This window comes from Geospiza fortis, unplaced genomic scaffold, assembly GCF_000277835.1.
Source record: "Geospiza fortis unplaced genomic scaffold, GeoFor_1.0 scaffold603, whole genome shotgun sequence".
NCBI classification, from domain to species: Eukaryota; Metazoa; Chordata; class Aves; order Passeriformes; family Thraupidae; genus Geospiza; species Geospiza fortis.
In genome coordinates this window covers 1,035,907-1,051,903 of record NW_005054460.1, presented here as the reverse complement: position 1 = coordinate 1,051,903, position 15,997 = coordinate 1,035,907, and the positions used below count along the sequence as shown (strand labels likewise).

The 15,997-nt window shown below is 37.5% G+C and overlaps 1 protein-coding gene across 2 annotated transcripts in view; it reads left to right on the top strand.

The window, feature by feature from the left end:
• The window catches only part of BMP5 (bone morphogenetic protein 5), a 55,346-nt gene that overhangs the window by 27,408 nt on the left and 11,941 nt on the right, over positions 1-15,997 (top strand). For both annotated transcript variants that reach the window (XM_005427915.2, XM_031062755.1), the window contains 2 exons: positions 1,640-1,788; positions 11,991-12,188. In XM_005427915.2, the coding sequence (XP_005427972.1) occupies positions 1,640-1,788; positions 11,991-12,188 (347 nt within the window). The remainder of the gene's footprint in view (positions 1-1,639; positions 1,789-11,990; positions 12,189-15,997) is intronic.

Here is a 15,997-nt window from a genome sequence, read left to right as displayed (position 1 = left end):
CAGAGAGTACTATTTATGAGCTTGTGGTACGTTGTTAATTTGTTCAGTGCTAGCATAGCAGATCAGGCTCTTTTGAGTTGTAAGATTTTCTTCATGTTAACTCCAGAGGGGGAATGTAGGTTTTCTCCTTGTGTGGTCATTAGCACAGTTCTACTAGAATGGAAATGATAAGAGCCCAGCACAAAGATTATCCTTTAACAGAAGAAAAAAAAAGGCAACTTGAAAAAAAAGCCCTTTCAATTCCCTTTTTTATTTTAAATTATCTTCCTTTATAATTTCTGAGCTCTTGAACCTGATTTTGCAGATATATCTCACATAAAAGTAAACATATGCTTGTCATAGTTCACTTGGTCTTATTTTCTTCATTATTTAGCAATCACAGTTTCAAAAGGTGCACTCGATGCTTTTTTAGTATCAGACATTCTAGGTGCATTTACTGTGTTTAGATAAGACAGGAACTTTCTAAGGTGTCATTGTGATTAAGCATGTAAGAATACAGTGACAAGACACTAGCAATTTTAAATCCACTTTTTCACACAAAGCCTGTTCTGGCTGGTTGTCTTTCCTCTTTAAGTGTGAATTCATTTTGTCTGTAGGCAACAGTACAATTCCCAGATCTATGTGAGCCAACTCTGCCTTTAGCTGGCTTGTACAGTAAAAAATAAGAATGAAATATTTTTTCTTATATCTTACTGTTTTGACTACTGTTTATGGCATAAAAAATAGGTTTCTATAACTATAGATTTAGGTTTAAAAGGTTAAATGGTGAAAACAGTTTTTAATAATGCATGCTGCTTTGTAGAAGCGTGTAAAATGAAACTGATGAGAGTTAAATATCTTGGGTTTAGTCTGGTCATTGTAGTAAATTATTTGTAATATAGATGATGATCTGGAACCAATTGTGTCACAAGATATGTGGAAACAGAACAAGTAAATGACCCATGCTAAAAATTTAGTAACACAATTATACTAACTCCCCCGAGCAGCCCTTCTGAATTACTGGAAGATTTCATGGGAACAAATTTGAAAATATACCAGGGAACTGAGGGTTAAAATGTAATAATTATATTATTGAATAGATATGTAATTTCTGCTTTGATATAGAGACTTATTTTCTAAACATCTGCAGTAATAGGAAACGGTCTGAACTGCTATCTATTAATGTTTTGTCATAGGATACAGCTGCCGTCATATGTTATTAACAACAGATCTTTTTAGCAATGCTATACCTCTGAGTTTTAGTTGAAATTGGGAAGTGATTTTGACATTTTTTGTCTTTTATGCTGAAAAGTTTATAAAAGTGAATCTTCCTGACGCATTCTAATGTTGAGAGATGAATTTTTTATACACGGCCTCAATTATGTTTTTCATGTAGTTGTATCAGGAAGTTGTATTTTTCAGATTTTCCAGAGCTATCATTTTTACATGCTGCAACTCATTTCAGAAAAGCCTCTTAGGGGAAATACCTGCATTATACTTACCAACTACCTGTCATCTACAGCACATGCTGTACTATGTCATAATGAGGATATGTCAAAGGATTATTAATTTGGGCTCCAAGAAGTTATTGTCAGCAAGAAAATTAGGGGCAAAGCTAATAATATTTGAATGCCTTAAGTCTCTATTTTCTTTAACTTAGGGATGCAGACTTGTTCCTGTTAGACACAAGAAAGGCTCAAGCTTCAGATGTGGGCTGGTTTGTCTTCGACATCACTGTGACCAGCAATCACTGGGTGATTAATCCACAGAACAACCTGGGCTTGCAACTCTGCGCTGAAACTGGGGACGGTAAGATCCAAACTACAGATCCCAATGCCTTGTGTGCTCTTGTCAAACCTTGCTAGGACCTTTTTCTGGATGGGTGTTTTTTAACTTGACTGGGTGACAATTCACTGAGAGTTTGTAAGCAAATAACACTAATCTTATCCTGCTGTTGATGTGGTCTGCAAATTTTCTATTATTTTCAATTCCTTAGAACATTACAGTTATAAAACTAACTGAATCAAGTGAAATTGGGTTCAGGATAAGAGCTCCTACATACAAAATTAAGATGCATTTTAATGTTCTACTACTGATGATTACATTCAGGAAAGTCAGACAGATTTGCAGAACTTCTTCTTGGGCTGAAGCATAGAAAACATTATAAAATAAACCTCAGAGCCATTCAAAAGATATAGCATCTGTTGATACTGATGTTGAAGCAAGTTTAACAATAGGGTAATGCGGGAACTGGTTTTCTTTAATTTGAAAAAAAAAAAAGATTTTTTTAAACCTTGAAATGGGTTAAAAATTTGAAATCTTGAAAATTTTAGTTAGCTGTAAATTAGAAAAAACCACTATCAAAACTGAAGTTTTGAGCTGTGGGGGTTTTAGTACAAATTTACTGGGCTACTGCATTATTCAGAGTTATGCTCTTCATTAAATTTGAAAATGCATCTCAGTGCAAAACAATATTTTTAGAAGAAATGTTCTTTATTTAGACTTCTTTAGAAACTAATAAAAAGAGACTTATATACTGTTTTTTCTGTGATGGTTCACTTAATCCATACCACTTTACAAGCAAACTCAGATTTAACTCTTTTTGTCAAAAAGCTTTTTATGTCAGAGGTCAAGGGATCTATGATGCCAGTTAATCTAAACCTTAGCTGACATAATGTTAATGAGTAGCAGAAGAAACCCTGGTGTAAGGATTAATATTTTTTTTCTTCTTTGTTCTGGCTACATTTTCTCATTGGTTTTGATCTAAATTCTCCCTCAGGCTCAGCTGGGCTGTGAACAAAGCGTCTTATACTTTTTCAGCAAGTGCCCTGGCTGCTGGAGAGTTATGCAAAAACTGTCCTTTAGGCACGATGCTTAAGAAGAGAGATGGCAGGCTTGCACCGAAGCTCACGGCCATTCCATCTGGTGTTACCTTATGGTCAGAGTACAGCCAGTGGACAAGGGGGGCACCAGTGCAGAGCAGACCACATTGCTGCCTTCACCCAACCTCCAAAGGCACCACTCCTGAGCCTGGGCTGCATGGGGAGTAGATCTCTTAGGCAGCCTGGTTTAGTGAGCCATTTTAAAGCTCTTACAATTCTGGGGAGGTGACACCTCCGTCAGGAATCCAAATTAGGTGGACTGGCTTCTGGCCAGCTTTCCTGCTCCAGAATAAACTCCATCCTTGATTTTTTTTTTTTTTCCAGGAGATTTGAACACAGAAATTGTTGAAAATTAAATATCCATGAAAGGCATTCATTAAGAAACCCTGCAACCAGCAATTTGTTGGTTCTAGCCTCAAAATTACATCCGTTTGGTAAACTACAGGAAAGTTTGTATGGGTAAAAGGAAACCTTTAGGTTAATACACTGAAGAAATTGTAAAAGAATAGCTCATGTAAATATTTCCCCTGTCCTACTCCCAAGATCGGAAAGGTGATAGATAATTTTCTATTTTAAATTCCAAAGCCACAAACAGCTTTACCTTTTGCACCTTACTTATTTGACTTATGAAGGAATTTGCCTTTTCCCTCACTTTCTATTCCCTTTTCCCCTTTATTTGTACAAGGAGTCCACTTCTAGGGACTAAAGTTTTCAAAACTATAGGATAGACCTACGCTACACTGCTTCAGCTTAGCACAAGCAAAATCATCCTTTCATGCTCTTACAATTTTGCTCTTAAGGCTTTGATTATTTTTATTGGGTTGCTGTTACTTCTGGAAGCTATTAGAAACACCAGCAGTTGAATGACACGTTTGTGTACAGATGGAACATGAATTTTTATACGACTCAGTGTGTAGCGGACTCAGTTCGTAACCCAGAGAACCCCACCCACCTTTCCTCCAACGAGTTCTCTGAGAGAGCTCAGGGACTGGCTCAAAACAGCTGAAAAACCTTCCCTTGGCTTGAGTGAACTTCAGGCCATGCAGGTCTGAAACACATTTCTTCATGCCTTCAGCTGTCAGCTGAGTTTACAGGAGGCATAGTACTTCTGTCCCCATAACTGGAGAGATATTTATGATAAAACCTGATCCATTAACCTTTCTATTGCAACAGATCATTAAACTAAATGGGATTCTGGTAAGTAAGAGGATCCCTGATTGAGTTATTCTGATGCTACACTGGGGTCCTAGATAATCTGTAAGTACATACTAATTTTTAGATTTATTCATACAGCCAATATGGGGAACCAATGGTTGATGAGACTCCAGGGTGCTATTATATTGTTATCACTACCATTTAAAGTAATCTTTCTACCATCATCTATCAGAGACATTTTTTGGCAATTACTTGTGTATATTTCTTTGCATCCCTGAAGACGGTGCACAAATAATAATAATAATGTCTACATAAGGAATAAAAATAAGTTTGTAACTAATACAACAGTGTGAAAAGAAAATCTTTGGAAAAATGTCTGGTTGTTGTAATTCATGTTTTCCCCCTTTGAAAATCTTGAAAAAAGTACAAAAAGCCACATGACACTGGAATGTGTTTTATTTTTTCTTTAGGATAGTATTCGGTATCATACATCTCATTTTAGCATGAAATGTAGACTTTTTCTCTTAATGGGAGATTTTATTTTGAACAGTAAGAATAAAGGTTTGCATGACACATATGGAAGCTGTCAACATATAATGCACTATTTCCCTGGGGCTGTGGCAAATTAAGGATCAGGTTTTTTTTATTCTCTTTTTTAACGTATCCTCAACATTCTGCAGCATCCCTTTTTGGCTGATTCCCTACTTTTGACACCAAAACTCTCTGTCGTGATTCAAATGAGAGGTGATCTTTTTCACGCTGATGGATGCGTGGGTGTTGGATGAATTGCAGCATAAAATCAATACAGATGCACAAATAATTTCAAAAGCTCCATGCAACCTCTTCCTGTATATATGTCACGTCTCCTAAGACTTAAAACTTGTTCTACTGGATCAGCACCTTTGTATTAACATTTAGCATTTTTATAAGTGGATGTTAGCAGTGATCTGAACATCACTATTGCTGAAGTAGTATAAACAGCTACAAGAGCAAGCCTTTTTCTATTTATGTCATTGCTGAGGAGAACCTAGGGTTGTTTACAGAGTATGGGAGAGGGAGATAATGTGCAATGTGATTGGTGGTGATCCACAGAATAAAATGGATTCCAAATACACAACATCCTGAGTAGCCCCACAGTCATATAGTTCTGTGCCTTTTATTAGATTACTGCAGCTCTCACTTATTTTTTATCTACCAGCACACCAGAAGGGAATAAACTGGTGTCTACTTAGAAAAAACAAAGATTAGGATTTCTGTTACCACATAGTCCAATAGAAGGTTTCTTTGGGCTTTCTTGCTTTTTGAGGTGGGCAGGCAGCAGGAACCCTCAGCTCCCTGACTCTGACTCTTCAAGTATTTTCAAGTATTTTTTTTCCCCAGAGCAAAAGCAAACTTGAAAAAAATAGGTTACTCAATCCAAGTGAAGGCTGTGGAAGGCTGATTCCCTCTTCAGCATGAATTTGGGTATGCTCTGATGTGTGTCCCCTGGAAGAGGGTTTGGTTCTTAACCCCACATGCTGCATGAAGGACTGGTGAAGTTCTTCTCCATACATGTTGGGGAAGAAACTAAAAACCATAGTCTCTCTTTTTTTACCCTCCCTTCCTTCTAGCCTATATCTTCCAATGTCCCTTTCTTCAACTAAGCCTTCAGAAAGGCAGCTTTCAGTGTGGCATGGAGTGGCTGGTTTGCTTGCAAGCAATGACAACCTGTGGCAGCACTCTGGCCTCTTCATGTACTTGGCTGTATATTTGATGTTGTTTTGGCCTCACCATTACCACACTAAATGTCATGAATTTATCCCACAGCTGCCCCTAGACCACCTGGGCCATGGTAGCTATCAAGTACTCTGGAGGATGCTGCTGGGTTGTTACCTTTAAATCTCTTGATGGATCTGGTATTTACAAGGCAAAGTATGAGGAGCAATGTCTCCTCCATTACTGTCCTTATAGTGGGGGAACTTAGGAAATATGTATTTATATTGATATATATATATATCTGGGCTTTGGCAGGCAATAGCCCTGACTAAATTCTGGGCCATCTGGAAGCCATATAGCCATGTTAGCACAGCACTGAACCCAAGCTAATACATCCTGCCCCTCAGCAGGTTTTATTAGCTTGGGCTCAAGCATTGCCTAAGTACAGCTACATTCATTTCTGGTTCAGAGCTGACTTTGGCCAAAATTATACTAGTTTTAAATTAAACGTGCTCGGCAATACTTTGGCGTGAAACAAGCTGGAGGGATGAGTCTCAGTCTCCAAAACAGGGTGATCCCATGACAGCTGTCCCCATGAGAAAGGTCCCAGTGCTGCAGTGCTGCCTTGAGGTTCTGCTGACTGTGGTGGAGCTGGCAGAGGATGTAAATGCACCAGGAGCACACTCCCGCCCTGAGCAGAGCGGATGATCCAGTTCCAGCAGTCTTTAATTTGCTCAGATAGGTGGAACCACAGTTTCCAGCTGGGTACAAACACTCCACAAGGGCCAAGGAGGGGCGTGAAATGGGCTCCCACCCTTTCTCCTTCCACCACTGGTGCACACTGGCCCTGGCTGTACAGCTGTGCAAATCACCCCACACCCTGCTCCCCAGACAGCTGAAGGATACAGCTGCTTCTCAACACCATTAGTTTAGAGATAATGGCATTTGTGTTGCATTCCATTCAGAAGGCTTTTATCCATTTTATTCTTTGGTGGATGACCAATTAATCTAATCTCTCCTTGTTTTATTGTCTTCCTGAACACATTTTTTAATGGTGCAGAAAAGCCCCAGGACTCCCACAAGCCACTCACAGTTTAAGTGCATTAACTTGGAAGGATAAATCAAGTACTTACAGAGCATTTTTGTGTATAATTACAACTGATTTTTTTGTGTAAGCATATATGGTACTGCCACATTATACAGCATATCAGAGTTCCTTATGTGTTCCCAAGTGCTTTCTTCAAGAGCTTTATGAATACCAAAATTAACACAAAAAAGACACCCGAAATTCCTTTAAATGAACTGAGTAAAAACAACTAAATGTAAGATTTGACAAACAAAAGATGAATCTAGTCTTGACTAAAGCTGTGAAAACTTGGAAAGTCAGAGCAGAGCATCCAAGACCCCCCATTAAAGCCTCCAGGGAGAAGAAGAGTTAATAAAACACATAAAGCATGCGTCAAAAGCATATTTTATGTTGTTATAGATAAATGTGTCCACCAAAGGAAAAGTTTGAGCAACAGTTTATGTAGATAATACAATAGAGATAGTAAAAAAATACTTTAGAGTTGGAGTGTTGAGGATGTGTTATATATAGACCATCACAATGGTGTTATTAGCTTTTTTCTTGTATTTTTTTAAAATAAGCTTAGGTAGTCAAGCTCCAGCTCAATTCTTTTTTGTTTCAAGTCCCACTGCTCTCAAGAGTGCTGTTCGGGCATGAAAAACCATGGAAGTTTCTCTCTAATTCTGAAAACTACTGTGTCAGCTTTCATAGTCAGAGCCTATGGGCAGTTTTTTTGCTCAAATATAAAATGTTATTGGAGCTTGGATGCTCAGGATTTTTCTTCAAAAGGCCTTTCCTCATTTCAGATGTCACTGTCCAAAAGAAGGAAATCCTGGGTGTGGCATTGGAACTTTAATTTTTTTTCAGCAAACTGCATTGAAATGAATTCTCAGAATTGCTAATTTTTTCATTTCTAAGTACAAATATGTAAAATTATTACCAAAATAACTATTGTGACCTAGCAGTATTGGTTAATCTATAAAATGTGTTTTGTGACTTCTTGAACGCTTTTGAAAGTAAATAAGTTCTTGTTTTTTATAACAAAATGAGTGGTTTGGTGCAGGCTGATGACTCAGGACAAAATAATGGATTTTGGAATTACTCATTGTGCTGTGTTGCCAGTGTAAATCTGGCTAGGATGCATAATGACTGAAAGCTCTTGCAAAATAAGTGTCTGATCAATATTTTACTTAAAATATATACTGTCTGAGGAGATAAAGCCAAGGCACAGATCTTACTGTCATGAGCATCCACACTGGCAGTCTCAGAAAAAGTCAGCTTTCTGAATGTTATGAAAAACAAGGATATGTCTCCAGGTCAAGACTGCAAGACAGATTATTATTGAAAGTTTGAAGGCCTCTTGCATTTCCATTTGGAGCAGCTGGAGGGGAAATGAACTTTTAAGATGGAACTTGATCAGTTCATGCAAAGGATTGTATGATATGACTGCATGTGACAGAACTGAAGCAGACAGAGTGACACAGCAAATAGCTCTGCTGTTATCAACCCGAGTGCAATTCCTATTTTGTGGGTGAAAAAAAAAAAACCACAAAATTGTCAGGATTGTTGAGATAGGACCTTTTTGTAAGCTGAACTTTATAGTTATTTTTGCAGCAGTGATTCCTTTATTATTAGGGGAGAGAATGTGAAAAGGCAAATAATATTCATTCAGTTCAGTCAGTCAACCCCAAACTTCCATGCAAGCTTTTATGCAAACTGCTAAGGGCACTTTACTATCAAATAGTATAAAAGCCAAAAAGAAGTTTAAATGCCAAGTCAAACAAATACATCTTGCCAAAGACTCAGAATCCTATGAATAAGGACTAAGGAGTTCAGCAAATTTGAAACATAATGCTTTAAATAAATTTTAGTCTCCAAATATACCTGCCAGTGCGTAGAGGAGATAATTAATTGTCAGAGCAGTATTGAGGACTGCATGCCAGAATGTGAAGAATACAAGGGCTCTGGACTATCACTGCACAGAGTAAATCCATCTATTGTGTTTTTGGGGTTTCTCCTAGATGCAGGGGCAATTGCAATGGCTACGTTCAGAGGAGCAGGCACTAGCAGACTGCTGGTTACTTGCACTTCTTTTCTTCTGAAATCTGAAAAACATCTTTGAAATCCTCAGAATTAAAGATTTGATGGAAGGACAAAATGCAGCCCATTTTTCAGAATGCTTGACAACGTTGTTCAGAGATGCTCAAGAGAAGCAGAAAGACAAACCTCGCTGTTTTGGTTTTATGAGTTTCATCTGGCTGAAGCTCCGAGTGTAGTTAAGCAGGTCAGCCTGAGTCATTCAGCTGACTTTAGAAAGTATTGCTTTAATGCCACAGTATGGAACAACTGCATGCCCCAGAGACCTGGATTTCCAGTTGCCATTGAAGCCAAGAGCTTTCGAAATGTTTACAAGAAACGATAGATTAAAACCACTTACAAAAATGAATGCTACAAGGGGAAATTCAGCATAGAGCAAATATTTTTTTAATGTATGCTGAAATTGACACTACAAACAAAAATAAGGTCTACCTAACAAGACCATGGCACACACAATGGAGCTACTGCTATGGCAGAAAGGTTGATGCTTTTCAGAACAGAATGTTTTGAAATACCTCCTGTTCAAGAAGGGGCAATGCTTTTTAGACTGAAGACCATTTTTTTTCTTTTTTTCTTCTTTTAAAAAAAATTTTAATAAAGGATAAGAGAAGTTCTGTAAATGCAAAATTTCTTTTGAAAAGAAGCAACCTAAAATGGAGACAACATATGTAATTTGATTTTCCAAACCAAACAGTTCAGAGATCCTCCTCAGAAGAAATATAGTGTCTCAAGGGCAGTGTATATTTTGATTGCTTCATCTTCTGAAAGGTGCATATAAGCTAAGGTATATGATAAACTGAGAGAGAACAGTTTAACAATGTACCCACAGAAGTCAATAAAAGTTTTCCTCTGCACAAGAAGCAGATCCAGTGCATATGCCATTCATGAATTGAACAAATGAGTGCTAAAATCTTATGCTGGCTGCTTAGAAGATCAAGCACATAAAGGAATTTAGTCACATAAGCTGTTTCTCTGTGTAAAAAGGCTGTGGGTTACAGGATTAATTTTTTATAGTATATCTCTATACCCTGGATAACCAAGTAAGCCTTAACTTGTGGAATCTTAATAGCCATCTCATTGCTGAAGTCTAAAGGAAACCCAGAGGAAACTTAATAATATTAAAAGTTATTTTAAAGGGAGTTCACATTGGTTTGAAGGATATTTTGCTTCGCACACAATATCCACCATTGTAAATTCAGGGGACCTAAATTTAAATTCAGAAAAGCTTCACACACCTTTACAGTTTTCAATATATAAATCTAAAAGTATTATCCATATGTCTAGCAGTAAAGCATTAATATTTTACAGATAAAATTAAAATTCTGAAAGTCGTTGGAATGAAAAGCAAAGAAAAATAGTAAAAATATTCCCTCTAGAAATGAAGGGAAATGTGGAACTTTATGGTGAGAAGCTAGCTTGTCCATGTTGTTATGAATAGAGAATAGCATGTACAGTTTTTCATATCTGACTTGCAACAGAAGATTGGAACATATAGAAATTAATGTTACTGAATTATTTAATAGTAACTCAAACACATGAAAAAAAGAATTAAAGAAACACAAGACTAAAAAAGCATTTAAAATGAAATCAGAAGCTTCAACAAATATATTTTTCCATTGCAGTCAAAAAAGCAATTATCAAAATTGTTCAGAATATGTTGCCAATTACTCTGCTCCATAACTGCTAACTTTCTCAGTTCTTCTCTTGCCTTTGCTGGGCTCTCTGTCACTGGAAACATCTTAAACCAATTTAAAGTGCTACACCTGAATAAACATGTTGTAAAAGTGTTTATGTATTGAAGTGGGTCAGTTCAAGGTATGGTATTTGGCTGGAACTTCTAATTTCTCTTTTTACTGCAAAAGGGCTGCCAGAAGGAGGAAGTCTGAGCTGAATTAATACATTTGTTACAGTGGAAGTAGAATGGAAACTACTTTAACCACAAATCAAACTGCCTCTTTCATTTACGCCAGTGATAGAGTTTTTTTAAGAAATATAGACTCTGGCGTGCAGCCACTGTGAGTTTGTGTTTGAAAAGGAAACCTATATGCTTATTTCTATAATGTTTACTCCTATGTTTTCAAGTTCTTTTTCAGGGTGATTGAGTTAACAGCATTATACATTTGTGAGGCAGATGCTCCTTTGTTGCCCACGTACCGAATTTTCCAGCGGGTTTAGAAGAGTGCTGAGGCGCCCTGGTGCCGCCCGGCGCGCGGTGCCCGTGCCCGGAGCCTCCCTGGCTTTAAAGGACCTCTGTGTCCCCACCCTGCACAGCTGCACAGCTTCACATGACACTGTCTCATTTTCTGACGGTTGAAGGGCTCTGCATAATACACGTACGCACAAAAGTGTTTATGCTGCCAAAATAAATTCTGTTAAGAGTGAGGGTTTATTTGCTAAAATGTCACTGATGCAGTTTCAGTGACTTGTTTTGCTTTCCTTTCTTTCAGTGAGGTTTAGACCACATAATATAGTGAGGTTACCACACAGTCCTGGCTGAACAAATATTTTAAAGAAATATGCACATCCCGCGGGAACAGAACCAGAGTCAATAACACACATATTTCAAACTCTCTTCTCTTGAACAACTGAATGGCTTCCTACCTTTACTGGTGAATGAACATCAGTTTGAGTAACACTGCACAATATTTTTTTTTAAAGCAGAGTTATATTTATTATTTACACTTCTATTTACTACTGGTTTGCTTGGGGGATATAAAGTTCCACATCCCACTGAAACGATGCAAAATTAGAAGACCTTATTACATTATCCTTTCTATAGAAAACAAACTTTAATGGGCCTCATTTATTTTTCAGTTCTAGAGGTGTATATGAGACTGAATTAAAACACCTCTGTAATGAAAAAGGTATATAGCACACAGAGACTGCAATTTTATGAAATAAAAATTGTATCTGTAAAGCTGTTGAAACTTTTGCAAATTGCTTAGCTTTTTTGTCTTTTTAAGTTCTGTTAAACAAAATGTGGATAGACTACTAATCATATAAATTCAGGATTGCAGCAAATTCCTTGCTATGATTCAGTCAGCAGTTGAACTTCTGCTAGGACTTTGGGAGGGCCAGAAGTTCACTTTTTAACCTCTATTTTCCCTTGCTTTTAGGTAGAAGTATCAATGTTAAATCTGCTGGCCTAGTTGGAAGACATGGGCCTCAGTCAAAGCAACCATTCATGGTTGCATTCTTCAAGGCAAGTGAAGTGCTTTTCCGTTCTGTCCGAGCAGCCAACAACAAGAGGAAAAATCAGAACCGCAACAAATCCAGTAGTCAACAGGAGTCCTCTAGGATGCCAAGTGCTGGGGGTAAGATGGAGCTATGATTTGCAGTCTTTTTATAGGAGGTATGGGCACCTGCTCAAATGCAATGCAGTTACAACAGCTCAAAAAGGTGCTGCTCACTGGCGGAACTGCCAGAAACAGTGTTCCCACTCCTCTTTCGTTATGCTGGCCCTGGGCGTGATCTCCCTTCTGTAAGTCAGATCAATTACATGTATCATGGGCCTCAGGCGGGTGAAAGGACCAAGCAGTTTAAGAAAGTCTGTGTCTGAGCTTGAAACTAAGCCTACACAGTATGCAACTGGATGATACTTTGCTATGCATAAGTGAAAAATAGAGGAAAAGGATTGCACCCCTACTACTTGTCTAGCAATCCTCAGCAAAACTGCCTCAGCTGAAGAAGGCAAGATGTAACACAAAAACCTCAATACTGGAAATGAGGAAGCTAAACCAATCTGCGAAATTGTAAACTGTTTTGGAGTTCAGACCAGCTGACAAATAATGATATAAAGATAAAATATATCCCTCTATGGAGCGAATTTCCCTTACCTGAAGGGTATGGACAATAATGCACATAAAAATGTTCTTAATTGCTTTAGAGCCTGGAATAAATTTTGCTCCAGTTTTTCCTGGAACAATCCTTTCAGCTGAAGGCACAAAGTCACTTTCTAAATATATTAATTTCTGAACAAACATATTTACTTTTTGGGAAAAGGGTGTGAAATAGTTTCTTTCTAGAGGCATGGCAGATTTAATAACAGCATATCAAAGCCTTAATATAAGTGCTGTTCTTAAATCCCATGGAAGTCTAAAAGTAAGCAAATCAATATTTTGTGGAAAGAATTTAGCCTTGGGGTGGGGCTCACCTATTTGAAGAGAAATGTTACAAGCAATATGCATTACTTATATCTGTCTCAGAACCTTGACAGAGGCAGGCTAAGACTACTCTAATGCAATGAAAAAGCCTTTCCCAGATCTTTTGCAGAAGGAAAATTTTACCATAACAACCAAAAATTACTGCTAAGTTGCTAAAGAAATCAAAGAAATTATTTAAATAATTTTTCATATTCTCTGGAAAGTCTCCTGATTTTGAGAATCACATTATTTTGGGTGAAGGGATAATCACCTAGGTACATGGTACATGCAAGATACCTAAATATATATCTCACACTTTCAGATTGAATCCTATGTATCTAGTGCATGAAAAAGTGAGAATTGAACAGGTTTCTTAACCCTCATTGATTATAGCAGGAAAGACAAAGCTCCTTGCTGCTTTAACCTGGGAAAAACACAACCTTATCACATTATATTGACTTAAGAATTACCTCAGGGAGAGCTGCCTGTAAGTCTCAAAATACTTTTCAACCTTGTCTCTGCATCCAGTTGTGCACCAGACGTGTTGTAAAATAAGAAAATCAGAACATCTCTAGTGAAATGGGCATTATGAAACAAATTTTCTCTAATCTTTTAAGGTCTACCTAAGCATAGATACACCACTGCATATGTCGATCCATGGCAGATCTCTTTCAGAAGAGATTGCAGGTCAAGAAAACCATACTGTTAAGAGAAAATCAGGTTAAGAAGCAATTGCACATGCAATCGCATCAAAATCAGAGGCATTGCCTGGAGAGGGAAGCATTAAGATATAGGCAGACTGGAAAAGATGGCAAAGCTGAAGGTAGATAAGTGACCACAGCTTCACATAGCAACATCTCTGGCAAAACTGCTTGAAGGTGTAGCTCCTGCACTGTGGCAAACCACATTCCATGCTCTTGCCTTGCAGTTTGCCTCAACAATCCCCATGTCACAAATAAACAAACTTGTTTGGGTGTCATTAACAATTGCTCACTGGACTTTTCCCACCATGGGTGATCCAGAATTCTTTTAATAACAACTGCAACAATTCTCTTGAAATATTGTGGATGATAATGCTGAAGGCTGCAAAGGCAATGTAGGGATTCTATCCAGATGTCACCACTGTGAAAAAAAGACATAGAGAAGAGAACATATTTCTCTGATCTCTGACTCTTTTCAGAATATAGTCCCTCTATATGGAGAGCCTGCTATCAGAGAAAAGCTATGCTGTTTTTCTTCTCTTTTCCAACCCCAGGATCTGGGGGATATACTTCATCCCTTTAGGTTTGTGGTGAAGGCTAAGTGTCCCAGTTCCCTACAGTTTCAGTAATGAGCAGAACCTCAAAAGTTCTCAAAAATTCACATCTTCATATTCAAACACAAAAAGTTTTTGGGAAAAAACCAAAGAATTTTGCCCATCATCTTTTTCATGGAAGATAGTCAATAGACTGTATTCAATCCTCATTCACTCCTTGAAGCAAGACACTTGATACAGAGACGGGCAAAAATAATTGTGTGATGTAGGTCTTTTGTTTCTAAGCTTCTTCCACGACCTTGTATCTACAACAAATAAGACAGACACTGACAGTGCAAAATGCTCACTTACATAGCCAGAGGTAATGTAGCCAGACCCAGATAGGTATGTTGTCATTCATGTATGACAGACTTCTAATATTTCTCTGTCTATACATGAGTTTCAACTTTACCACAATCATGTCTTCCCTTCCTCCTTGCTTCTTTCTTCTTCATTTTCTCTTCCTTTTTTCCCCCTTTTATTTTTTCTTTTTTTTTTCTCCTGTTTGCCCTTGCTCTTGCCTTTTTTCATCTTTCTTTTGCCTCTTGCATTTTGTATTTTGCCACCCTGTTTTTCCCTTTTTAAGTTCTTGGATTTCATCAATTAGCTTTACTGTGTTCTCAGACGGTCAAAAAGGAAAGCTCCACCAGACAACCCAGCCCTTCCCTTCCAAAGGACAAGACATTTTTTTAATTATTCATGAAGTTTCACAAAATCATAGAATGGTTTAGGTTGGAAGAGACCTGATCTAGTGGAAATGAGGGGAGTCCCTGCCCCTGGTAGGGGAGTTGGAAGTAGCTGATCTTTAAGGTCACTTCCAACCAACATTCTGTGATTCTCTCATATACACAATCTCAATATAAGAGAATAAAATCTTATGTATCTATTATTATAACACCTGGGAAATTGTTGACAGACTTGGGATCACCACCCCTGTGTTGCTAAGAACTTCAAGAGGAGATGACATCAATGCAGTGTAAAGACAGACAGAATTAAGCTTAGCATTCAGGCTCTACCTGCCTCCTATGCTCAGAGGATTAAACTCTTTTTTATTTACCTAGTTTTATTTTTGTTGAACTATAAATAGAAGAAATCAAAATTAAAATCCTCAAACCAAAACAAGACCAAGCAGGTTGTTTACAAAGTCAGTCACATAACTGTCCCCTAAAAAAAAGCTGGCTAAATTTTAACTTTTTTAGCATTGTCTGAAAAGACTTATAATGTAACTGGGCACTAGAGAATAGCCACATTTAAATACTGAAAAATGACTTACACCAGGAAAATAAAAAACAAAGCTACATAATCTTTGTTCATATGGAGATAAAACCAAGAAACAATACTTAAGACTAAATTTTGTGTATGCTATTGATTGGTGTAACATGAACTGATTCAGAATATAGTATTTTGCAATAGTATGTATAAGCATGTTTTTATGTCTTTATTTCCCCTGAAAAAAAACTCATTAAATTTCTTATACATATATTTTATTGACCTCCTTCCACAGCTTTTTCTGCTATGTAGGGGTTTAGATTCCACTGAGGAACAATGTTTTCTCAATCACAATAGCCTATGGTTTTGATTCGTGACAGAATAAGCATATGGGCTTTGAAGCTACAGTGTGTGAAATTGAATCCTTAGCACCAGATCTTATTATAAATGTCACATTTGATACTTACATAAAATGTTA